At 36.5% G+C, this 27,657-nt stretch overlaps 1 protein-coding gene across 1 annotated transcript; it reads left to right on the top strand.

The window, feature by feature from the left end:
• Nucleotides 1–10,003: 10,003 nt before the first annotated feature.
• LOC113048874 (heparan sulfate glucosamine 3-O-sulfotransferase 1-like) lies at nucleotides 10,004–26,594 on the top strand. The gene is made up of 2 exons (XM_026210793.1): nucleotides 10,004–10,395; nucleotides 25,169–26,594. The coding sequence occupies exon 2, from the start codon at nucleotides 25,241–25,243 to the stop codon at nucleotides 26,150–26,152; it is 912 nt and encodes a 303-aa protein (XP_026066578.1). The 5' UTR covers nucleotides 10,004–10,395; nucleotides 25,169–25,240; the 3' UTR covers nucleotides 26,153–26,594.
• The last annotated feature ends 1,063 nt before the right edge of the window (nucleotides 26,595–27,657 follow it).

Genomic DNA, 27,657 nt, shown 5'->3' with positions numbered 1-27,657 from the left:
AGATCTTTGATTGAGTGTTGGTGGTCATATCTATCAGTGACTCTAGTGACACAAGTAGTTTTGCAACAGAGCGTTCATTTGAAGTAGAGGACTTTTCTCCCCCACCTTCACCTGAAGTGGAGGATGTCGAGGTGTCTGAGGACACAGGGCCAAGGCCTGAGCCATATCAATTCAAGCCACTGGCTCAAACTGCGGTCTTAACTCCCGGATTCTGATAGGCATCCGATGATGCTAGCGAAGCAGCCGTGCAAGAGAGAATGGGCCAGTCTCCGAGTAAGGCACTGCGTCGCTTTTCAGCGTGAGCTGTGTGGAGCATTACAGCTGTGTGGACCATTACCGAAGCATTACAGCTATGGATTTTTAACAAAACAAGCCTACTCAAATGTATCTAACCTAACGATTTTCATTCGTTATTGTAAGAAATGAAAAAGAGTTATGCAAAGATAGGCTTACTTGGCGCCATTAGACAGACCTTTTTTCTCCCATAAATAAAACCTGTTAGCCTACTTGGGGCATTTTACATGCACAGTGCCAACTTTGTGTCAGTAAAATAATAATAAAAACAATAATTTAATGCTGGTATCCAAAACATTTAATTCAATACAAGTAGAATTAGAAATTAGATACATTTTAAAACTTCAATGCACATGTATAATAAGCCTAGTAATAATAACCCTAGTACTATCGATCATAACATACTTCTACAGAGACTGGAAAACTGGGTTGGGCTTTCTGGGATGGTACTCAAATGGTTCAGGTCATACTTAGAAGGGAGAGGCTATTATGTGAGTCTATTAGAGCATAAGTCTAAGTGGACGTCCATGACATGTGGAGTGCCACAAGGGTCAATTCTTGCACCGCTCTTGTTTAGCCTGTATATGCTTCCACTAAGTCAAATAATGAGAAAGAACCAAATTGCCTATCACAGCTATGCTGATGATAACCAGATTTACCTAGCCATATCTCCAAATTACTACAGCCCAATAGGAGGATCTTTGATGACATCTTTGTACGCATACGCGAGTGGTTGTGTGGCAACAAAACAAACAGTATGGCGGGCTGTAAAGACGCAACGAGCATTTTCAAGTGAGTTAAGGCCCGTTCACACCAAGCACGATAACTATAAAGATAACTATAAAGATAACGATATTAGCGTCCACACCAGCGAACGATATTGTCTGTGTATTTTAAGCGGACACGGCACGTCTGCTGCTTTAAATTCTCGAGCTCATTACAGCAGGATTGATTCTGATTGGTTGGCAATGTTTTATCGTTCATCAGGGGGAAAAATCGTTCTGAAAGTGATTCCAACGATATCGTTTCTTTATCGTTATAGTTATGGTGTGGACTCTGCTATTCTTTAATATTGAGAACGATTTTTAGAACTATATCTTTATCGTTATCTTTATAGTTATCGTGCTTGGTGTGAACGGGCCTTTAGCGGGCAAAATCCTCAATATATAAGCACTTTAACAACTGGAGACCGGAGGAGGTATGGAGAGAAGCTCAAAATTTGTATTGGTGACAAAATCGAAGCTATTCCAAGCCCATATGAGATCTGGGATGACAAAAAACGTTGGTCCGACTCGTCCGTGTCTTGGCCACGAATCTGCTGGGGAGACATTTATTCTTATTTAATAGAAACCCCTGGACCCTTCACTCATGAAAGATTAAAGGCTTTCAAAAGTCTGAAGGCCTATGATTATTTTGTTTCTCGAAAAGTTGGGCCAGTCTTTTCTGCCAAGCAGAAAGCAGTGATCGTGCTAAAAGCAGAGGTTAGACCTGGCCAAGCAGAATCACAGCATGATTCGCATCTCCCGTGGGTGATCGCCAAAGAGAACGGCGAAATAATCACTGCTCACTGCGACTGCAAAGCCGGGTAAGTCTTCATTGATCAGTGTTCTTATTTACTTATTTATTTACTGAAAATGTAGTGACTGTTGTACCAATTCAATAGTGTTCAGTGTGAGACTTTCAATGGCGTCTGTACTAATGGTGAAAAATTGTATATCACAGCTTACACATTTCTCCTTCTTTCAAATCCAGTCTTGGAGAAACATGCAGTCGTGTAGCAGCTTTAATGTTTAAAGTAGAAGCAGCTGTCAGGATAGGACTTACAAATGCTGCATGTACTAGTGAGGCTTGCAGCAAAGCACAGCTACAGAATGATGTGAGGAACATAGTCTGGGTGCTGTGGATTGCGGTTTGGGACACCTGAATCAGAAAGCGAAAACATATGACTCGGTTGATTTGACTCAGTTTTATTTATTTTTTTCAATCTTCTATAAATACATAGTCACTAAGACTTACCATGAACAAAATGTGCCTCACAAATTCGATCAGAAGCTGCAGGCTTTCTTCGGAGCGTCCAGGTTCAATCGCCTAATTGCACGCAACCATTTCTTTCATTTTTCGATATCCTTTTCGGAGGGAATTCGAAAAAACTTTTTATCAGGCCCCCAACTAACCGTACAATCGACCACACAGCAAGAGTGAACCATCCTCTTCTCTAAATCCTCCTCCAAACGTGCAAAACAATCAAATTACAGGTATCTAGCGGTGTTTCCTGCCACACGATTCCCATGATGCAACGCGACAAACATAAACAATGACGTCACAAAAGATCCGCCTATTGACTCCCTCTGCCAATGCATTGATAAAATTAATAGTTGGATGTGCCAGAGCTTTCTTCAGCTAAACAAGGAAAAAACTGAAGTCATTGCATTTGGAAACAAACATGAAGTGTTCAAGGTGAATGCATACCTTGACTCTAGTGGTCAAACAACTAAAAATCATGTCAGGAATCTTGGTGTGATTCTGGAGACCGGTCTGAGTTTCAGTAGCCATGTCAAAGCAGTAGCTAAATCAGCATACTATCATCTCAAAAACATTGCAAGAATTAGAGGTTTTGTTTCCAGTCAAGACTTGGAGAAACTTGTTCATGCCTTTATCACCAGCAGGGTGGACTATTGTAATGGGCTCCTCACTGGCCTTCCCAAAAAGACCATTAGACAGCTGCAGCTCATGCAGAACACTGCTGCCAGGATTCTGACTAGAACTAGAAAATCTGAGCATATCACACCAGTCCTCAGGTCCTTACACTGGCTTCCAGTTAAATATAGGATTGATTTTAAAGTACTTTTACTCGTATATAAGTCACTAAATGACCTAGGACCGAATTATATTGCAGATATGTTCACTGAATATAAACCTAACAGAGCACTCAGATCACTAGGATCAAGTCAGTTAGAAATACCAAGGGTTCACACGAAACAAGGGGAGTCCTCCTTTAGTTACTATGCTGCCTGCAGTTGGAATCAGCTTCCAGAAGAGATCAGATGTGCTAAAACACTAGTCACATTTAAATCTAGACTCAAAACTCATCTGTTTAGCTGTGCATTTATTAAATGAGCACTGTGCAATGTCCGAACTGATTGCACTATATTTTCACTTTTTTTTTTATGTAAAATCATTTTCCAACTGTTTTTAAATTCATTTTAGTTTAGTTTTTTTTATAATTTTAAAAGTTTTAAAATTGCTTGTCTTTATTTTTATTATTTTTATTCATGATTATTTTACTTTATTTTATGTAAAGCACTTTGAATTACCATTGTGTATGAAATGTGCTATATAAATAAACTTGCCTTGCCTTGCCTAGTAATAAGTAGACATTTAAAATACATCAATAACTGATATCATAGTTTAAAACAGATATAATCAGAGTTAAGGCTTGCTTTATGTGTTGCTCGATGAGGATTTCTCAATCGTTGCGACTTTAAATCCTGAGGACACAAAATGGCGTGGAAGCTCCTGCCGTGGAGTGAAGAAGAGGTGGCGTTACGAGGATTCTCAGACAGTTGAAGTGTCCAATGGAGTTAAGAGATTTGCTCTCAATCTATTTTCAACACTTTAGATTGTTTACCATGTGGGGTTTAGCATTGAATTGTGAAAAAATATGAAATAGACAAAATTTGGACATGCAAGGATTCTGCCTGTCAGTGACGATATTTTAATAAAGGTGTTCCATTCCAATGTTAACCTGATTCAATTGGATCTGTGGTTCATATGAATTGTATAGTATACTGTGCATTATGAAATGTATCATTATTAAATGTATCATAAATATAGATCAGCACTTGCCTAATGTAAGTTACTTTGCAGTAACCATGAATTTGTCAACATTCTTCTCACCACTGAGGCTATTTTGTCCAGCGTTCTTTCATTTTGGACACCTCATACATTGAGTGACAGAACACTTCTCTTTTATTATATATTTACATATTAATAATTTAAGTTGTATTGTGTGAAGTTAAGTTATAGTTTTATTAAAAAGTTCATTAAGTTAAAACTCCTGGTCTCCTGTTTGTGCTATGGTAAGGTGTTATCTTTCGATTTCAATCTTTGTTTCCATATAGTACAAGGTGCCATATTAAATATTTTTTGATGTCTCTTATATTTGAATTTCTCAACATTCTTCTCACCACTGATAATGAATGGGTTTGGACTCAATTATGTCAGTGTTCCATTTTCATTCATTTTGGACACATCATACATTGAGTGACAGAACACTTCTCTTTTATCATATATTTACATATTTGGTATTGCTGGATTCAGCACAACCCCACCTTTCCAACAAGACATCATATGTGTTTCTATGATAATGCCAGGCAAAGCAAGCACAAAGTAAATGAAAACATTCTGCATAGATATTGAATTTGTGCATGTCCGCTTATTTTAGATATGTGTTTACATGTCTCTATTTATTCCATACATCAAGATATTCACATCCAGTCTTTTCTAGTAGTTAAATCAACTTCCTGACTACAAACATGTCAAGTTTCAAAGCTCTCAGAGCTTGTGTGATTGATCTACATTAGTTTATATGCCTTAACTCCCATACGGACAGGCTATATTTTAGTCCTTTATTGGTTTTGTGGTGTATAACAATATCTGTTAATTTAACAATCTTAGCAGTAAAATATTTTTAGCCAAGAATCCATTTCATATATGGGAGACCTTAGAGATGAGGAAAAACATTGTTGGGTTTAGTTCTACCTCCGGTAGGGGTATCTCGAAAACTAAAGCACTTTTTGACCATTTGTCACTAGCCTAATTATTCTTGGATGCTAAAACATGTAAACTGGAATGGAATGAAGATTAAAATAATCAACATGGCTATCGACATCGAGATTTAATTTATCAATCCCTCAGGGGAAATTGTGCAAAAATACATTGTGCATGAAAGAACACATTACTGCAGTTGAAAAATCATTGCTGAAGACCATTTGTGGTCAGTTCCCTGTCACGCAGGTCATATAAAAGTGCTTGTTTGTTCAGGATGCAGTAGACGATCCTGATCTGTACTGTACAGCATCACTGCACCTCTGCAGCTCAGACACCTGAATCAGCTCTTTGATACACCAAACGTCCGCTTGTGTGCCTGGTTATGAAACTCTTCCACCTTTTGATGAATTACTGCTGCTACGATCAATAGAAAGCATACACAGAAAGCTCTTTGAAATGAAATAAGGTTTACCGCCTGCTTTCCATAACCAGTATTAGTGGATGGTTAATTGTGTCAGGTAAATAGTGCAATAGTGCTGACATTTTATATAGAAAAAATACATATTTAAACAAACACAGGTTTTTGCTTCACAAGACATGACGTAACTGACAGACTGCAGTGTAGACTCTCATTCTGATGGCACCCATTCACTGTAGAGGATCCTCTGGTGAGCAAGTGATGTAAAGCTAAAATCTGTTCCGATGAAGACTTGGATCTTGGATGCCCTACAGCAGGGATCCTCAAATCTGGACCTCGAGATCCACTTTCCTGCAGAGTTTAGCTCTAACCCTAATCAAACCTGAGCATGCTAGTCAGTGTCAATCAATATCTTTGGGATCATTCGAAAATCGCAGACAGGTGACTTTGATCAGGGTTGGAGCTAACCTCTGCAGTGCATTGGACCTCCATGGCAAGATTTGAGGAAGGGCATTTTGGAAGGGCATTTTTAAATGTAAAATGCTGTAAAAACATTATTGAAAAAAACCTGTTACAGGTTCACAATAAGTTCTGGTATTGCGGAAATGGAAAAAAACAGACATTTCATGTAATTTTACAGTAAAATTCTGTTAATTGTACAGTTCTGAAAAAGAACAAATCTACAACTGTAAACAGATATTCCCATATTTTCAGTGAAACAGAACCGAACGTGAACTGCAAAACCTAATTAAACCAGATTTAAAGTGCTGAATCCAGCTTATATCAAAAGAACAGTATTTTATTTTGTATATAATCACAATAAAAAAACGACATGCGTTAATGTTTGCCATTGAAACCCTCTGAATGAGTTAGTCAAATGCTGGGGGACTATTTGAGGTACAACGTAGCATTAGCTAGCTTTTACATTATAGAACATTTTTAGCAAATCCTTTTAGAAAGTTTCATAACACCACATTGTAAGTTAATGTGTGCGTATGCTATGCTACTATTACATTATGGCATGCACTGGTCCCTTGGGAACAATCAGTGCACTAGCATGAGCAGAAATGATCCTTACTGAGTCAGCGATGCAGACATTATTGTCCCATTTCTGATGCTTCCTTTGAAAAAGAAATTTAAGCATAAGTTTATTCAGTCATGTTATTTATGAGGCCCATTGTCTCAAAGGAAAGTAAACCGTACCGCATTTACAATTTTTTTTTTCTTTATTGTTGCCCTGCACATTTGGTCGGCAGTGCAATGCAAGCAGAGATTTTACGACTGTCCTGCTAATGCACATACAGCAGGCTGTAAAAGAGCAGCACATCCTTTTAAAAACAAGCAGATACCAGAAGTCTCTGCTATGTATAATGTATGGTAATCATTACAATGCAAGAGTGAAGAGATACCGTTTTACTGTTCCCTTTTGCAGTTCTCCTGCTTTTATTTTCATATGCCATAAATTGATGTTGACACTGAAAGGAACCATACATCTCAAAGAGTTACTCAACAACACATTAACCATTAATCATACCATCAATCACGTGTAAAATGTGATTTTCTTTTATAACTTTTTCTTGCATGTCACCTTTATATCTAGATAATTCATTTATATCATAAACACTCATAATGCCTTTAAGAAAAAACAAAAGCACCCATATAACTCTTACATTTTTAGTTATAACGTAAATATGTGCTTTTACATCCGTTCTTAAAAGCTTCAAAGCTACAAGCTGAATGCAAACACATTTCCATTTCACTTCCATTATGTATTTAAAAAATGGTCATTATAAGATGCTCTTATCAAAAAGAAAAGAAAAAATTCAGGATCTAATTATTTGATAGTCCATGTCTTAAAGCATTGAATGGGAACACATGAACTTGTGAAGTTTTATCTGTGTTTGAATGGTGAACTTGTAGTACCTTGGTACCTTGGTATCTTGGTTATGTGGGTGATGAAGAAGACATGTTGTCTAAAGGTTGTATCCTGACTTGCATTATTAATTGTTTATTTTCACAGGCAACCTGATGTTCACATTCCTACACCGTCTGGGACCCTGAAATTACATTCATGCCTATTTAAATATGAAACATCAAGAGGTATCATACCAGCTCTGACATCATTTCTTTACAAAAAAAAACAAAACAGAGATTCTCATGTTTTCATAATGTGCCGCAATAGCCACAAACAACAACTTTAGTCTTGAAATTTACATTTAAACTTGAAATACAGTATAGTGGCATGTGTCATAGGGCTACTGCTTCGACAGCCTTTGGTCACCATTCACTTACGCTGACAGAGCAAAATAACATCTACTGTGCTCGATGGAAGAAAGAAAATCATATGGTTTTGGACATAATGATGGTTAATAAATGAATTTAAGAATTTTTATTTTTGGGTGAGCAGTCCATCATTTCACGGCAAGCTTTTATTTGCAAAATAAGAGCCCTTAATTATATTTTTGAGAATTTTCTGCAGGAAAGTCAGCTCAATAGCATCAACAACTTGCACTCTGCTATCATTGTATTGACCAAATAAAAGACATTCTGACATTCATATATATATTGTATGAATTAAGAGAACTGAATGAAAAGAATAAAACAGACTAAATAGAGTGAAAACCTGACTGACAGCCATGCAATGCTATTTTTAGAACTCAAGCCTGCCTTTTAATCTTTAGCCAGCCAGGCCAAGACGAATGTACAAAAAGATTCATAAGAGGAACATTGTGGAACTCCACAAATAAGGCCGAACCTGAAAACGGCCACCCTCTGTGAGTCTGTGGTCTGACCCCCCTCTGATTCCTCTAAACCCAGCCTACAGAGGAGAAACTTTAATGAAGGAAGAGAAATTCAGAATTCATGGAAGATACGCATCTCACTGAAAGGGAGAAATGGCAAGGATGAAGATCATGATGTCAGAGAAGGAGACAGAATTCAACACAGTGTTCTCTGTATAGCGAGAAAGACAGATAAAAAAGTAAAAGAAATATGAAGGAAGACTGTGATCACAGCTGACGCAAGGCTCTGTACAGTTGCAAGAAAGTGCAAGAAAAATGTGTGAGACACACAGTGAAAGGGCCATATCAGACACGCTTGCTAACAAGGCTGGGGGTTTGTGGAGCTCTGGATGTCTCAAAGGAGAAAGAGGAAAGCGGGAGACAAACTCAACCCCCTCATGGTGCGACATCACATAGTACTGCCCCCCCCCCCCCAGGTCTGGAAGCAGAGATGCAGGAACCCAAATATGGGGACTGAGGGAGGAGGGGGTGTGCGTTCTGAGATCTTAACCAGCAGGAGGTCTTCATTTAAACTCTCAACCCCTTCCCTTCACACTATATTACTGCTCATATGGGTGAGAGAGATAATAACTAAGACTCCGTAGTAATCCATAATCCGACTGACACCTCAGCGAAAGTGAAGGAAGGTGAAGTCAAACCCGGGCAGAGAGGTACTGCAGTCATTTCATAGGAAGAATTTTAATTTACATTCATATTCATGATTTTTCAAACTCTTAGCATCACATACTAGGTCAATTATATACAAAAGATTTCATTTAGACCTTTAGTGAAAAGTCTCAAAAAGGTTAGAATATTATGTAATGTGTAAATGAAAATACATTTGAAACTGTAAATTTAATATTACAGCTCCTGCTCACCCCTGATAAAAAAAAAAGTTTAAAAAACCCAAACCAAACCAAAAAGTTTCCTGCTAAAGAAGCTAGAAAAGCTATCCATTATTAGACTGAAAAGTGTAATATTCATATTCTCTTCAATTTTTATAAATGTACATTTAAAAAAAAACAATAACAATAACAATAACACCTGATACCCATTTGGTATGATTTTATATGTTAGTATTATTATTAGATTGTTATTTGATTTATTACATGATATATATATATATATACTACAACTCATGATGACCAGTCACAGTGAAGTTTATAGAATCGTCAAAAATCCTTTTATGTTTTATTCACAACACATGCACAAAAAAACTCCAAAAGTACTTTCTGCATCACACACAATTATTATTCCAGCATGAGTAATATACCGTCATACAGTGAATGTGTGCTGTACTTTTGGAGATTAACAGACACTCGAGCTATACGTGCTGCCCATCTATTTGCGCCCTGTGTGTCTGTGAGCCAGCACCCTGTAAGTTATTCATGGTTTTGGGGATTTTCTGGGGCAAATACATTCCAAAGCCCTTGAACAGAAAAACAGAGAGCTGAAAAAGAAACAGGCTGTTCTGAACGTGGGATATGAAGAGGAAAAAAATGAGATTTGGAGACAAAGTGAAGAATGAGTTCATGTATTTGGATGTGAAAAGACGATGAAACAAATCAAACAGTATGGAGAAAAGAGAGAGAGAGGCTGGGGAAGCGGCAGAGCTATAGTATGGATGATAGAAGGGGGGCTAGATACAGAGAAAGGAGAGAGAGAGAGAGAGAGAGAGAGAGAGAGAGAGAGAGAGAGAGAGAGAGATGGAGAAAGCAAGGGAGGGAGGAATTTCCCTCAGGGGCGATGTGTTTGTGCTCTCTCTCTCTCTCTCTCTCTCTGTTGTTCATTCACTCATACACACACTCCATCCACACATATTTGACAGACACACACAGCATGTAGACACTTTCTAATTCATTCACCTCCCTCGCTCACACACTCACAGTTTCGTTTTACAACCTTGAGTCGTATTTTCACTCCTTTCCTGTCTCGAGAGTCTAGAGAAGCAGCTACGCCACATCAACTTTAAAACCTCCGTCAGGAGAGAGAAGAGACAGCAAGAACAGAAAAAAAGAGGCTCGAAATTCACTTAAGTGCTCAGAAGGATGGAGTAGAGAAGCATGAAAGTCCAAGAACATCAGGGCGAAACACACTTTATGAGAGGAACTGACTGAAGGAGACAAAGCTCAGGTAAGCTCTTGTACTGTTCTATCTCTGCTTTCATTCTCAGGTTCATTTCCCCTGGTCGACCGGAGCATTTGGTCAGAGAAACTCTTGAATTTTAACCAGAACTTTGAACTGTGCTTTACATGTCTCATGAGTACGGTTGCCTACAGCATGTGAGATTCAAAATCAATCCACTTCTTTAGTCAATCATAGGACTGTACACTCTTTTAAAAGTAAAGGCTCTGAAAAGAGGATTTTGCAGCAATGCCATAAAAGAAAGAACCTTTCAATGAAACCTGAAAACCAGGTATAACTAAGATCTGACATTTATTCTTTTGGATTTGTTATAATTAGCAAATTGTATCAGCTGGTAATTTTTTAGTTTTTTCATGATTTTATTCACCTACTAGATGATTTATGAAGGTGTTTTTTATTGTTAATTGTTATATACAGTATAAACCCACAAGCGTGTTTACTCACCATTGTAGAAAGTAAATGCTTGTCAAATTATTTTAACCAATGTCTACAGCTGCAAATCACCTGGTAAAGTGAAATTAGATGTTATACACAATATTGGTCCTCCAAAGAAACTTTCAGTGAAAGTTCTTAAAAAGACAGATCTTCTCTCCTAGCATCAAGAATATTAAGCAACCTTTTGGAGCAAATGAAAGGTTTCATTGATGTTAACCACAGATTCCAATAAAGAACCTTTATTTTTAAGAGTGAACGGTAACTACTGTAGATATGAATACAAAGCTGTTTCTTCCCTAAAAGTCAGAAGATTCATCAATCTGTTTAATGCAATGTCACTGTTAAATTGAGTAATAAACATCTGGATTATATCTCAAGTTTTGGTCTTTGAAAAAACAAGCCCAATGTTGACATTCTCTGTCATGTGTATGTTTGCGTATGTGAGTCAGTGGTTTCTAGAAGGTTGTGGGACCATGGGAGACACAGAAGGATGAATGGATGAGTGAGCTAACAGGGTTAATATGTTATGTACTTCACACATGATGCAAAATTTATTGTATCAAATCAGAAATGCAGCATGTGACTTGGTACTCCAGCAAATTCAGATCTGCTGTATAATGGAAATACATTAAAAATAGAATGATAAAACTCACTGTTTTTATAGTATATGCCAGTATGGGAATATTTACTTCACTAAATCCAATTCCTAACCATAATTCAGATAAATATAATAAATGTTGATACGCATATTGTTCAAGCCGAAAGTCTACCCAAAACCGTAGAATCTGATTGGTTGAAAATAATATTTTGCCCAGACCAAGAATGTTGATCCAAAACATGTCCTACTTGGTGAAATCCCAGTAAGCTGCTTTCCTTTACATAAACATATTTGATCAAGATGTTCAGTGCAAGATGTTGACAATGGAAAGGAGGAAGAAAAAAAAACAGATAGATCTGGATTAGATGAATCTCTGTCACCTCTGAGCTAGCATGACTTTATGGGGGCATAAAATGTTGGAGCATTAGTGATAGAGGAAGACGTGAATAATACATATCATATTTTATGAACGCAGAACTGCTCTACTAAGTGCAATGAACCATACAGGAAAAAAAGCGGAGAGAGACGAGACGAAAAGAGTCGCCTAAGTCCGTTTAAAAGTTTAGTTAAGAACAAGATCAAACAGGTTCACTCCATAGCATCATATCAGCGCAATTACCTGAAACAAAAGACGCTTTTATTTTGATATGCACATCCAGAATATGGTACAGAAACGTAACACTGTATTGTTCGACAAAAAGTATATTAAATAAGACTGAATGAGATTAGTGTTAATAACTAGTCAGTATCTAATCAAAATGCTTACAGCATTTCAAATGCATTCAAAATAGAGATTAATATTTTACAAGCACATTGCACAGGCGACAGAGGACAACAACATCTAAACATCTGTTAGATGCAGAAATAAAAAGCAGAATAACCACAAAAGATTTCAATTACCAAATGGACCCAGTCAATGCCATATTTTATTTTAAATGAGCCTGTGAGACATAAAAATACAGGACTAAATGTTCTGTATTAAGTCTATTTTTAATTTAAACAATTCAGCAAACACCTTTTTTATTACTGCAGCCTACAGTTTTGCACTTTAGTCTAGATTTAATACACTTTTATGCATATTTTGTTATAGACTGTTCGCACGCATAAACACGTACACACACACTCTCTCTATATAAAGTATACTATATATACAGGTCTTTGTAATTGTAATAACTTCTCTGTAGAATTTAAAAGATAAAAAAAGATACTGCAGTAAGCTGACACATAGTGTTCATCTGACTTTGTTCATGGATAACTAAATGACTGTGGTGGGTCATTTATCTTCTAATGACTCACCTACCCAGACATTAGACTATCGTTACTCACACAGAAACCATGTAGTACACACACACACACACACACACACAAAAAAAAAGCACACACCCACACACTAGGACTAGGACTACAATATATAACTGAAAGGACCAAGTCCAAACTGGACAGCTTGGAAACCCCATTGATTGACAGATGGTCAAATCTGCTGTGGGGATCCCTGTTCAAACAGAAAGATGGACACCATATACATGTTTATATCAGTCAACTCGTACAAAAACGTCAGTTTTTAAATGCACAGAACACAGATTATTTAGCATGGAACAGGACCAGAAAGTGCCATGTCTCTCTAATATCACCTGACTTGACCGTGAGAACCTGTTGCAGGTCTGCCTAGCATTTTTGTCTTCCACATTTGTTACCCAACTTTCAGCATTTGATTGCAGTTGTGACCTGCTGTATTTAATGTCCCTGCTTTACTCATCTTACGGTAAAGTGAGCGGATGAGTGTGAAGGTTACACTGTAGCACAGAGGTTATTATGTACGTCACAGGGAGTGTACTCTAGACAAAACCACTCTGTTCTCAGGAAAAAAAATCCCTATAAAGTCATAAAAACAAACCAGTTGATCCTTATATTATTAGATTGGCGTATCCTTGGGTAATCAGATGTGTGTCTGTCTGTTTATGTGCATGTGAGTCTGTGTGCTTGTGTATTGGGGAGTCTTTTTGGTTTGTTTCTTGGGTCATTAGTGTTGACAGTTTTAGTCCATGAAGATAACAGGCTACTGCTCTTCTGCTGACCGCCCTTCCCACAACGCTCTCCCCTAAAGCCTCACAAAGCCAAACCACTACACAAGAAAAAGAAAAATGATGAAAAAAATGAAACCACACAACACAGCAAAAGACGTAACCACACAACGCATTACCACAGGCCCAAGAACATCCCTGGGGAAAATGTTATTGCTCAGAAGTTGCTCTTTTATAGCTCCAGAGATGTAGAGTTTTGCTTCATTTGAGCATCAGCCTTGATACTTTGAATTGTGTTGAACTGTAATGCAAATAAATGAGACAATCATTTACTTATAGAGAGAGAACTCAGCAGAAAATGATATTTCCCAGAGGAGCAGTCAGTTTTACAATACAGCAAATCTGTGCTCAGCAGTCTTTATTAAGAAATGTTTTACCTCTGAATTCTGCGACTGACCAATCAAAAACAGCTGTGTATCCTTTGGTTAAAACTTGATTTAATTGTTGAGAATAGTTCACAAGTTGGAAACACTTCAAATTGCAGTTATTACATAAACTGCAAAACTTACAGTACATAGCAAATCAATGTACTGCAAAGCATGCTTGGAACTATAAATCCCCTGTTCGTTTCCGTTAATGTAACAAAATTGATTCATGTAGTCCCTCCACAAGCTGAATAATATGGTATAGCTCATACCGTACAGTCTTGGAAAACTTTGATGATTAGAAATATTTGAGTTCACACTGAAATCTCTTTCATATTAAAATCTTAATTGTTGAGATATCTTTTAAAACTCTAGAGGAGACACATGTGACTTTATGAGTCTGGGGTAAAATCTAAGCAGCTGAGTAAGTCTTCATTCGCATTCCATTTAATCTCTTCATCACTGTCTAGAAGAAATAACTAAGACATATCATTTCTTACCTATGGGAAAAAAACATTGCAAAACATACATGTATCTGGAAAATCACAGCAAATTCAACTGCATCTTCGAGTGCACCTTGGTGTATCCTGATACAGAATTATGCATTAGATCATCCCCACTCACCACAGAATACTCTACGTATGTATGAAAAACCAACACACTGCAAAACAAGAAAAATAACATCTTCTTCTGCATACCAAATGTCCCACAAAATACAGAACTGCCTGGCAGTATAGCAGGGCCAGACGGGACCCCTCTCTTGTCCACACACACACACACACACACATACCACTGTTCAAGAAGAACAAAAACACAGGCAGCGCTGCAGAAAAATCCCTTCGTGCACAACACATCCATTCACTGAATGCATATCCATAAGCGAAGGATATAGCTGTGAGCTCAAGGCCCTTTCACCATGTGATCATTTAAAGAATTACAAAGAAGATGTTTTTCACTGTTCTTTGAATGTGAGGGGATTTGAGGATAAATCAAAATCAACAACCTGGCGTGGAAATGAGAGCACAAGGCGAGACAAAGACCAGAAGCAAAGATGGTACTTCTGAATCTGAGATTTCAGTGCGGCTGAAAGACGACAAGCTCACACGCAGACGCACAACCACCTGCTCCGAGACTGACACTTCCATTCATCTGGCCTCTAAACAACTTTTTCCTTTCCAGGGATTAATTGCCAATTGCAAAGAAAAATCCAGAAAAACACCTTTTTGGTGCAAGTTCATTCTCACCCTCTCGCTGATTGTTTGTCGAAACACACCCTATCTGTCTGTCCATTATGGGATTCGCCAGACAAGGGGATTAAAACTAACGAGAGTGTGAGAATCACCCCTAACTGTAGACTGTAGTGAGGCCTCACAGCCAACATGATGTTGCTGGATAATACATTACATATCTACTGTAACACTAAAGAAGTCACTGTTATTTCTGAAATTGTTAGTTCCACCAAACATTCTCTCATTTTACATGGAACCGGAAAAAAAAATTGTCGCAGGTAATCTGTTCTATACAAGGAAAGGATGATGAAAAAAGAAAAAGAATCACAATGCATGCTATACATTTCAATGGATAATTCACTCAGAATGATGCATTCTGTCATCATTTACTTACAATCATGTCATTCCAAACCTGTATCACAATATATATATATATAAAGCTAAAGAAATTGATAAATGCATTTTTTCCTTACATTAGAAATCAGTGGTTACCAAAAATCTTTGAACTTTATGTGTTCTTCAGAAGTAAGTCAAAGTTAGTTCACTTTTGGAGTAAATGTTGACAGAATTGTAATTTTTGAGTGAACTATACTTTTTTCACCTTTATAAGAATTAGCATATCACATTATCTGCAGTCAGGAGAAGTTCCACATCTTTCTCTCATTCAGCTCTAGTTCGAACTTTCTAGGTCAAGCCCTATAACTATGAGCACGCTCTAATAAAACTGGAAGTAAAATGGTATAGTTGATGACATTCTCAAACTGAAATGACAAGAAAATTTGGTTCATTGCATATTATTTTAGCAGCATGTGTACACTAGCATTCAGGAGTTTAATGAATTGAATGCATCCTTGCTGATGAGAAATTAATATTTACTCTTCAGCAAGCATGCATTCAAGTCATTAAAAGAGACAGTGGAAACATTCATATTGTTATAAATTATTTATATTTCAAATAAATGTTTTTAATATGAACAAATAAATAAATTACCACAGTTTCCACAAAAGTATTAAGCAGCAAAATAGTTTTCAAAATTAAGAAAAAAAAAAAAAGGTTTCTGTAACATCATGTGACACTGAAGTAATGGCTGTTCAAAATTCACCGATGTATGACGGGATTAAATCAAATGTTTAATTACACTAGAAAAGAAAAGTTATTTAAACTGTAATAATATTTCACAATATTTTACCGTATTTTTGATCAAATAAGCACAGCCTTGGTGAGCATAAGAGACTCCTTTCAAAAACGTTTAAACCCCCAAACTTTTTGATTAGCATTAGTGCATAGCCTACAACAGTATTGATGGTGTTACGTTGATGATTTCATCTCATTTCCTCTCTCCCTTTTCGTTCATTGATTTTCTTTGACTATACAACATGAAATCATACTAAATGTGTCATTTCAGCCCTCGTGCCTGCTGTGCCCCTGCAGTAGCTGTCAGGTCCACATGCTCAATTGGTTAGTTGTATTGAGCAGAACCGTCTAACCTCCATCTGTCCACCCACCCCTACAGAGAGACAGATTACTGCTGATGTGACCACTGACTCTCAGTGTTTACCCCTTCCCTCCAAATCTGCCATATTGATATTGCCCACACACACACAGACAGGAAATACATTGATTCTTTCCGCTGCAGTGAAAGGCAAACACAAGTCACTTGACATGAACTACTAACCCGATCTCTTGCCCCCTGTGGCACAGTCCAGATTGCTAATCACTGAATGATTGGCTTGTCATACCGAGTTGGAAAATTACAGTTTGATAGCTCAAAGGCTGTTGGCTCACAGCAATGGTTTTGCTTAATATATCTGAAATGTATAATGATAATGCATAATTCAGTCAACAGCCTTTGAGCTAACAAAATCACATGGCAGAGAGAGAAAAGGAGAAAGAAACCTGCTAACCTAGAAAGCTTATTCGCCTCTGGAAATTTTTCAGAGTGTGGTTTTACAATAAAAGTTGCTAACAAGTTTCTGCTAAGATCCATCAAGCACAATCGTGATCCTAGTGCTGTTTGTAATACTTAAGTTGCAACTTTTTTTTTTAGAAAGATTTAAATGCACACAACAACTTCAAAATGTATATTAACTCTCTCAGTCTCTTCAATAATGTTTACCACAGAAATGACCAGAAAATGGCTTTTCCGGTGATAATATTGTTAGAAATCATTCAGAAGAGGATTTTTGTGTGCTTTTAAGATGCAGATTGCTAACATTAGTTAGGACCAATGATTTGTCACGTACATATACTGCTGTGTGAAAGTTTTGGGCTGGCATGATAATTTTATGTTCATGCAAAACATCTCGTGCTCACCAATTTGATCAGAAATACAGTAAACATGTAATGTTGCTACGATTTTCATAAATTGAAAAATTTTATTTTGTCATTTTGTGATTAGAAATCTGTTCAACATTTTGAGACATGATTCTTCTGAAATCATTCTAATATGCATTGCGCCAGACTTTAGACCAGGTTTGAGTTGGTCTATGGTGCAGTCTATTTTCAGCTCCTTAAAATAGAAATGCACCTGAACACACCTCTTTCTTAGACCTGCACACCCATCAGCGCAAAAATGAGGGCAAATGCATTTGCTAATTAAACGACGTGGTCCAGGACAGGAAACTGTGAATGGCACCGGAAAGTTTCAGTTATACCACAGTGGTTTTTGACTATACAAACTGAAAAACATTAGACACAATCTATTTGATTTCCTGACAACAACCAAAGCCAGACATGACTGTAAATGATCACATATCAGTCTATATTATTTCTCCATCATCCTCTTTTTAACTTTTGCTTTCTTTACTTTCCTCTACATGCTGAATTTTCATATCACATACTGTACGAGAAGAGTGCTAGTCACCAAGTATCTACTAAACCTGACAAGACACAGACATATTTTCATGCCAATAATGTTGCCATGTTCTCCATGCCAACAACCTCTTTAATTAGAGTGAAGCCACCCTCATACTTCCCCCTCCACTCCGCTGGTACCAGACCCCCCACCCCACTCCAACCCATATTCAACTCAAATACACACACTCCTCATTATTGATGCGAGGAACATGCAGACCAGAGGGGGCTGTAGAGTGTGTGATTCGATTGACCCAGATCTTCAAGTGTAAATGAGAGTGAGAACGAGGGAGAGGAGGGAGGGATGGAAAGAGATGGAAGTGAGGAAGAGTGAGAGACTGGTGGGGTGCGGGGAGGTTCATGAAGAGACTAATTTGAGGCTTAGCGGGGCGTCCGTGTGCTAAAAACTGAGCAGATTTACTGAAGGTCGGTGTCTATTGGACAGACTGAATGATATCATTCATGCAGGGACACTTTCTGCACATTTTTTCTTTGTTTCTTTCAGTCCAGCGACAGAGACAATCAGACAATCCTCTCAGACACTGCTAATCCTCTCCATTTGCATTCACTTAAGAGGAAGAGGAGGAAATCTTGGCCAAATCGTGAAAGTTGTTTGGCTTTTCCCTGTAGGACTGATGAATCTTTGTGCGTGTATGTGTGTGAGAGACAAATGACCTGCTGAATCACCCGAGACACACATTCATATTCTCATGTTTACAATACACAGCCACAGGCTTCGCACACATCTTCTGAAAAGTTTGTGTTTTTACAAAACGCCTAAAAAATAATACAGCTAAAACTGAGATCCGATTAAGGAACTTTTTGTAAAATAATATGAAATAGATGTTTCCCAGGGTTTTTCTCCTGAGAAAAAAAAAGATGCTACTTTGCACACAATGGTACACAAAGAACAACTAATGACAAAAAAAGAAGAATAAAATAACCATCTGTCTTCTGTTTCTGTCAACATAAAGCTAAGGATCTGTAAGTTACTTTACCATACAAAAACTCTGAAAAATGGTAAATAGATTAACATTACACTTTATAAAATTTTACTGTAAAATACTGTTATCTTTATGGTTTTTGCAAGTAAAAATTATTAATTACCATATAATTCCGGGTGAAGAACAGTAAAGTCGTTCCAATTAGTCCCTACATTACCAGTAATGTACATTAGGTGTTTCATATCACATTTTCTATTTTTTAATATTATATTCTATTCTGTTATGTTACCTTGATGGTGTTTTGTCCGTGTGTGTTTTCTCCGTACAACTAGTCTTCTATTGCACCACCTTTATTATCATTATCAGCAGATTTTTTTTTAAGGTAAAAAGCTCATTTTTAGGCTAGATTGGCATATTAACACTGTAATGAAATATACAGTTTGAAGTTATAAAATATACAGGGATCGATATACCATCTCATGATTACTGAAACACTATATCAGTTTTTTTTTATATAATGGCAAATTTTTGGCAACTGTATCTGATGTAAATTTAACAGGATTTTTTTTACAGCATGGAGGTGAAACAAAATGTTTCATTTAATAACTGAACATACACTCTACACTTAATTAGATCATCAAATTGGCAATTAGATCTATTTCTGTTTTATTATTAACTAATATATAGGCCTATAGAGCTATAGGAGTACGGTAAGATACAAATAAAGTCAGAGTCAGAGTTGTTTTCATGCCCTAAATGCTTCAATCCTTCAAAGCTATCACTGTAGAGAGAAAAAAAAGCCTTTGGAGGGCATAGAAATGTTCATATCTGAACACACACCTAAAGTTTTCTTGCTCACAACAGCAACAACAACAAATGTATTATTTTCTAAGGCACACCCCCCAAAAAAAAAAGGTTACTAAATGCACTGCTTGATGTTACTGAGCTCTGAACAATCCAGTCAGATCGGCAACTGAGATAAAATACTTATACGTGACAGAAAGTCCTTTGATCTCATACTGTTTTTGTCTTTTACTAGAGGCCAACACTCTTGTAGTGCGTGCATGTATTTATATACGCATCTGCGTGAGTGTGTGCGCTTGTCTTGTGCTTGTGTTCATGAATGAGTCTGCTGGGCATGTATGGATTATTGCGTGCTAGAAACAGGAGCGAGACTAAGTTTGCACTAAGATGAGAAGCCTAAATGCACAAATGTGTAAGAAAATCCACAGAGGTTTGTGTGTGTGTGTGTGTGTGTGTGTGTGTGTGTGTGTGTGTGTGCGTCACTGGGCTTTCTTTTGGTTTGCAATGGCATCCAGGAAAGAGGATTAGACTGCACAGTGTGAGGTGACAGTGGAGTGTGTGTATATTAGAGATGAGTTCAGCTACAGAATTTATGTGTGTGTGAAAGAGACAAAGAAGGAGACTAGCTTTGTTTGCTTGAAAGTAAATGAGCTAAAAATCTGTCTCAATCAGTAGGTCTGTGAGTCTCTGATAAAGATGCAACTCTCACTACAGTTCCCTATAAGACGATTTGTGTGTCTATCAGAAGAGGTTTGCCAACATAGTCTCACAACAATTTGCAAATATTTTATGATTTGATGAGTTGGTTGCAAATTCATATGAATTTGTATAATCTCATTTGTCTCATTCTAACTTGTCCCAAGGTTAGGGATGGACCTTCACAATGAAGTTTAACAACAAGATTGTACGAATTGATAACTCATGTACTTACGTATTCTCATGTGATGTAGAATGAAGATAACTCCTTGTTTTCTCCTTTGAGGCAAGCGATCATAACACACAAGAGGAAGCGGTGTCTCCGAGTCACCATGGTTATCATGTTAATCTGATAAAGCCTCTATCATGATCACAAACAGTCCACATATCCTGAATTGGTCAAACTAGTGAAAACAGAACCAACAACTCACCCATCACGTTCACATCATTATTACCTATCAACCTTGTCACATTAAATAAAAATATAAAAAAACATGATGATCTGTATGTGGTGCCATTTAAACCATTTTACAGTTTGGGATGTATTTTTATTTTTATTTAACACTTGTAAACCTAGCAAGTTTCTCTTTCAATTTAATTTAAAGGGTGTACTATCATGGAGTCAGTATTTTATTATTATTATTATTATTATTTTATTTTTATTTTTTTTGCAAGGATGTACTAAATTGATCAAAAGTGACATAAAGCTATTTTGTTACATTGCTACAAAAGATTTCTATTTCAAATACTTGAAATGCTGTTCTTTTGAACATTTCATTCATCAGAAAATCTTGAAAAAACTTATACATTTTTTCAACAACAACAAAAAATATTAAGCAGTACTGTTTTCAACATTGAGAATAAATACAAAAAATTGTTTTGTCTTGAGCATCAGATTATCATATCAGAATGATTTCTGAAGGATCATGTGACACTGAAGACTGACATTTCACAGTATTACTATTCTTACCGTACTGTTGATCAAAATAAATACAGCCTTGGTGAACATAAGAAGTTTCTTTGAAAAAGAATGTGACCATTTTGCAGACAAGAACTATCACATATTACACAGACTCTGCTCTGTCTCTGAAAAACAACAATACCCCACAGCTCACTGTTCATGCATACATTAGAATCCAGAAAATAGCACTATAAAGACAGCAATACTGAAAATCTCTAGATAAATGTATTCTTTTGTTATGTTATGTGACTACATTTGTCACCACCGACAGAAAACATAGCATGAGAAACAGGAGCAGCACATTCTGAGGATCAAAGCTGTGAGATGAGGGAATAAAGTGGGAGACATTAGACAGACACTCAGGCCCATAACGCTAGAGTTGATGATGCTTAGCAGTGACGACGATCCTGAAGCAGGAGTGACAAAACCACAGGGCTCGACACTTATTCCCAACTGTGTAATTATATAACATACAGAGCAACACTACAGCTCGTTTACAAAGGCTGACTGCTCAAAACGAGACGAGGAGCAAATTAATAACCCGTGACTCCGGCAGCAGCGGGAACAATAACATCACAACAAGGTGACTAAACATACTGTAGCTGAATCATTTTAAAGAAGATAGAGGTCAGAAATGATCAGCCACTTACATCCGTTATCATATCCTTTATTTATTTTCATTTTCTTTCAAGGATGATTGTTCCAAACATGCATGGATTTCTTTTTTTCTTTCTTTTTTTTTCACTGAACGCAAAAGGGGTTTGACTGAAGTTCATAACTTATATTATAAACATAACAAATTCAGCCATATACCTTTCAATTTTAAAACTCACAACCATTTTTTATTAGATCCTAATAGATTTATTAGGATAATTCTCAAAAACATTCACCTCTCTATCTTACAGTTTTCAGAATCAGGATTTTTCACACACTTGTGTTTAAGTAATTAAACTATATGATAGCCCTAGTTAAAAAAAGTAATACATTTGAAATACATTCATTTCATACTAAATTTAGTTAAAATCTATATTGAGACTTACTAATATAAAAAAATATAATTAAACTGTATTTAGAGTATTACTTGTGCACAGTGCATATTTCTTAATATTACACCTAAAATGTGTTTTAATGTCACTATTTATGAGGATCGGATGATCTTTGAATAATATTGGTCTTTAAATGCAAGATATTTAAACCCTCTGGGGTTCTTCGGTCATTTATGACCCGAAATTTTTTTTAAAAAAAATGTTACAAATCGTAGCTTCATCGGAATGGTCCGAAACTTGGTGACTTTTTTGGTACTTGGTATATGAACACCCCAAAAAATTGGGGACAGGATTTTAAAAGTCTAAGTGGTCGTAAAAAAAATAGTCACACTCAGGGTCTTCGGGTCAAAAATGACCCGACATAGGAAATGAATGGGAAATTTGCAAAAATATGAAAATACTGAGTTTTTTTGTGTGTACAATCTACAAATCAGCCACGAGGCAGAAAAAAAGCATACAACAGTGAAGGGGTGAATCTCTAAAACATCAAGAGTGCAAAACAGACAAAAAAAATCACACACACACACACACACACACACTTATACACACAAAAACACACACAAATGAAAGTATCATTGCAAAAGCTAATTTTGGGAAATGTGTGAAATAAAAGAAATTATTCATCAATGTAAGAAATAAAGTGCACAGCAATAAAAGCATGAGGCTGTAAGCCATCAAGGTTGCAAAATAGACACACTCACTCACACACACACACACACACACACACACACACACATAGGGAAATATGAGACTGGTGAAACTGTAACAGAGATATGTGAGAATATGTGAAATAAAATCAATGAATCAAATAAAGGGGAGACATTGGATCCAAAATGCAAAAGTCACACACCATGTCTCTCTCTTGAACACACACACACACACACAAACACACACACACAAGCACGTGTGCACGCACGCATGCACACACGCACAAACAGAGTAAGGTCAAAGGATGGAATTCTTCCCTAGTAACCTCCAGGCCTATTCGAGCGACCCAGGCCCAGCGTGACACTTTTTTTATTTTTCTATTTTCCATTTACATGTACTGTTTGAAAATGATTATACGTTTGCTGTTATTTTTGTTTTTTGTTCATAATTGCTGTTGGCAATTTTGAAGAGTTACTGTTCATTGAATTGCAAAAAATAATTTTAATGGAAATGTTTATAATAAAAGGTAAATAAAAATATGTTATGATTTAAATAATGTAATTTTTTTTATTAAGTTAGAATTAAAACAATGGGTAACAAAATGCTTTCCATTTGTTCTCTTTCTAGTGCAGTGTTCAGGTTTGACTGTATTATAAAGTAAAACTGGCACTTGAAATTACCATTTAAATCAACCAAACAAACAAAAAAAAAAAAAACTTGACAAAAATAGTCTTTGAGAATCTGTGATTATATATTAAAATCCACAACCTGAAATAAATAGGCAAATATGTGCAAAAATCACTAGAATTCACAAGCCTTTCTACAGAGAGCTGTACATTCTCTCTAGTGGTAAAAATGTGCTATTGCATGATAAAAATGCTTAATTTGTCCACCAGATGGCACCAATCTAATTTCAAAAATTGTTTTCTATAGGCCTTGGCTGTACTTTAAAATAAAATACAGCATTAATAAAAATAAAAATAAAAATACATATATATATAAATTTTCTATTATATTCAATGGGAAAAAATGGATCATAATTATTGCATAAAAATTCATTATTCATTATTATTATCATAAAATTCTCTCAAAACACAAAAAAAGAAAGAAAAAATATTATTGAACAAAAATACATTTGATTGATTTTACTGAAAAAAAGTATACCTGAATCCCGGCCTCTGGGTCATTTTTGACCCGAAGGTCCTGAGTGTGACTCATAAATGAAGAACCCCAGAGGGTTTAAAGTGTACCTGATGTATACTTGCAATAGTTTAACTTTAGCAGAATCAAATATACTTCAGTATATCTTTAGTCGGACTACTTCGACACAATTAAAGAGCGTTAAGTAAAAAATTAGTTGTTCCAGTTAAGTATACCAAAAGTACAATTGCAGGGCATTGTTATTAAGTGCATAAATATGTACATATATTTGTTGTATACTCAGCATGAAATAAATATATTTCGTGGATTTTTCACAAGGGAGTTACTCGATAAATCAGTAACACTTTACAATATGTTTCCATTTGTTAATTTTGACATTTTTGACTAAGTAACGATGATAATTCTAAAACTACAATATACTTCTAATGCGTTTGTTAATTTCAACAATTACTAAAATCAAAAGTTGTATCTGTTAATATAATTTCATGGATTAGAGCTAACAATGATATTTTGTACTTTTATTAACTAACAACTTTGACTAATGGAACCTTATTGGAGTGTTACAAGTAAATCTAATTCTAGATATGAATAACTCTGCTGTGACTCATTATTGAGGATTGCTCCAATAGAGAGCACTAGAGGGATTGGGATGAATACATTTACCCAGGGAGATTTCTGAGGCACTATTGTTCATGAATGTTTAATGTGTTTCTTCTCTGTGTTTTAATAATTCTTTTAATTAAATCACACAGAGGAAGTACACTCCTGCCCTTCTGCTGCTGCTGTTATTGTTTTAACATATGTTTTTAACATATACAGTATCTGAGTTGCCTGCCAATGAACATTTGCTATATTTAAGGATTTTCAATGCATAGAAATACATGCGTAAAAAATAAAGTATGCAAAGATAATAAATGTTATTTTTCTTGTTTTATTTTAGAAATTTACTTCACAAATCAGCCAGATCTCCAATTGTACGTGTTGGTTTGTGTGCCGCCCTTGACCCAACGCCATGTTTTGGACGCTCCTCCTGGCTTTGATCCTTCTGCTGTTGCTCCAGGCACAGCTGCTTGTCTGTCTACATGAACTCCGAGCCTCTCTGACCTCAGTGACTTCAGCGACCCCTTCTGGAACATCCAACGCCTCGGCTTTGCAACGCCTGCCAGGAGCCATAATCATCGGGGTGCGCAAAGGAGGCACCAGGGCCCTGCTGGAGATGCTCAACCTCCATCCAGAGGTGGAAGTAGCCAAGAACGAGATCCACTATTTCAACCTGGATGAAAATTTTCGGAAAGGTCTGGACTGGTATCGCGCCCAGATGCCAGACACTCTCCCTGGGCAGCTGACGGTGGAAAAGACCCCTGGCTACTTCACAGCACCACTGGCCCCAAAGAGGATATGGGCCACGAATCCAGCTGTGAAACTGCTGCTGATCGTTCGTGATCCTGCAGAGAGACTTGTATCAGACTACACACAAGTCCTCCATAATCGAATTCAGCAAAACAAGCCATACCAAGCACTTGAAGAGCTGCTGCTGTCTCAAGGACACATCAACCCCAAATACAAGGCCCTTCAGAGGAGCTTTTACTACCAGCACCTTGCCAGATGGCTGGAGCTTTTTCCCAGAGAGCAGATGCACATTGTGGATGGAGAGGCACTTATTAGAAATCCGTTCCCTGAGCTGCAGAAGGCGGAGACGTTTTTGGAGCTTCCGCCTCGGATAAAGCCAGACAATTTCTACTTTAACGTAACTAAGGGCTTTTATTGTATGCTGTCTGCGGGACACGACAAGTGCCTGGATGAGTCTAAAGGAAGACCCCATGCTCCGCTTAGCAACGAGGCTTTCCAGAAGCTTTGCCGTTACCTGAGAGTTCCCAATACAATCTTTTTCAGAATGGTGGGACAGAGGTTTGACTGGTGCTAAAGACAGAGGGAAAATGATTGACAGCTCTAATAGAGACTGAGAGTGGGATTTAAACTATTACTGGAAACCCATTTTGTAAAAAAAGTTCTGATATTGTCAAAAGAATCTGGCACCAACCAGTTTTCAAGAGGGCTAAGCAAAGAGACTAGAGCCAAAATTGTTCTGAACACTGATACTCCTACAGTTTGTTGGGAAATAGAATAGATCTGCAGGACGTCATGTGCTTTAAAAAACTCATTTAACTCCGAAAGGCTCAGTTCAAGCGGACTACTGATTTGGAGGAAATGAGACGGAAAAGATGGGAAATGTCCAAGGTCCTGAAAACGGAACGTAAAAAATCTCTAAGAATTGCATATCATAAGAAAAATAAAAACTAAAATGTTACTTCCCGTGGGACTCGAAGCATTTAATAAAAATACTGCTTTGTCAGATGTAATTATTGTAGTCTTATTTAATTCATGTTTAATATACTAATTTGTACTTGGAATATTTTATTTTCATTTTTTGAATAGAAATGTCTATTTTTTAAATGAATTCGTTCTTTAAATTAATTAGATATTTCATTATGTCATAAGTTAATGCACTATAAAATTCTGTTTTCTATTCAATAAATATATGTACATAAAACACCTCACATCTATTTATCCAAGACACTGACAATATTTGACATTTCCAACACAATGATCAATAACAAAACTGTCGTATTTGTTCCTATTTCCGTTAATGTCTGTATTACTTTATGCTGTCTTCTTTAAATGTTTCTAATATTTCAGTAGGCCTTTTAACAATAAGTAATTTTTGTTTATCTGCCTCTGGCTGTTGTTGTTAGGCTACTGGTATATCTACAGTCCACATCTTATTTGAGTGTTTATGATGTTAAACATTCAGATTTTAAAATATATTCACTTCTTTAAGGGTAAAACATTTTAATAAGGGGGAAAAAACACTTAAAGGTTAACCTTCGTCTACATTTTCTGTCACTATACGTTATATGTTCAATATAAGATAAACCATAAATGAAAAATATATACAGACAGCTTTCATGTGTTAGAAAAAGACGTTGCTCGTTGCATGCAACTTACCTCATGAAGAGAATTTTACCAGTTGAATCTCTCGTGATGTGAACATACATGTAAGGATCCTGTAGATGCCGTTTATACGGATGTCCAATAGATGGCAGTGTTTCATCTGATATTTATAACTGAGCAGTGAAAAGCAGCAGTCAGATGTTTTTAACTTAAAATATAACATCTTGTGATGAAATGCGTCACACAACGTAAATAAAAATTAGAAATAAACTGTAGGTTATGATGAATAATGAAGGTTCTGATTAATTACATATTACATTACTTAACAGTTTTTAATTAAAAAAAAAAATCGAACTAGGATTTTGCCTTAAAATCTTAATTAATATATTACTTTTGACAATCACAATTTGCTTTTAAAAGACAGAATCCATAAATGTCCATCTATCGATCTGTCTGCCCTGTGTTCTCAGCTTTGGC

Source organism: Carassius auratus, chromosome 30 (assembly GCF_003368295.1).
Source record: "Carassius auratus strain Wakin chromosome 30, ASM336829v1, whole genome shotgun sequence".
NCBI lineage: Eukaryota > Metazoa > Chordata > Actinopteri > Cypriniformes > Cyprinidae > Carassius > Carassius auratus.
The sequence above is the reverse complement of the archived record's forward strand: the minus strand, read 5'-3'. Positions and strand labels throughout refer to the sequence as shown.

Excerpts from the sequence above, each read along its gene's own strand:
- LOC113048874 (XM_026210793.1), top strand. The coding sequence starts at position 25,241 with ATGTTTTGGACGCTCCTCCTGGCTTTGATCCTTCTGCTGTTGCTCCAG.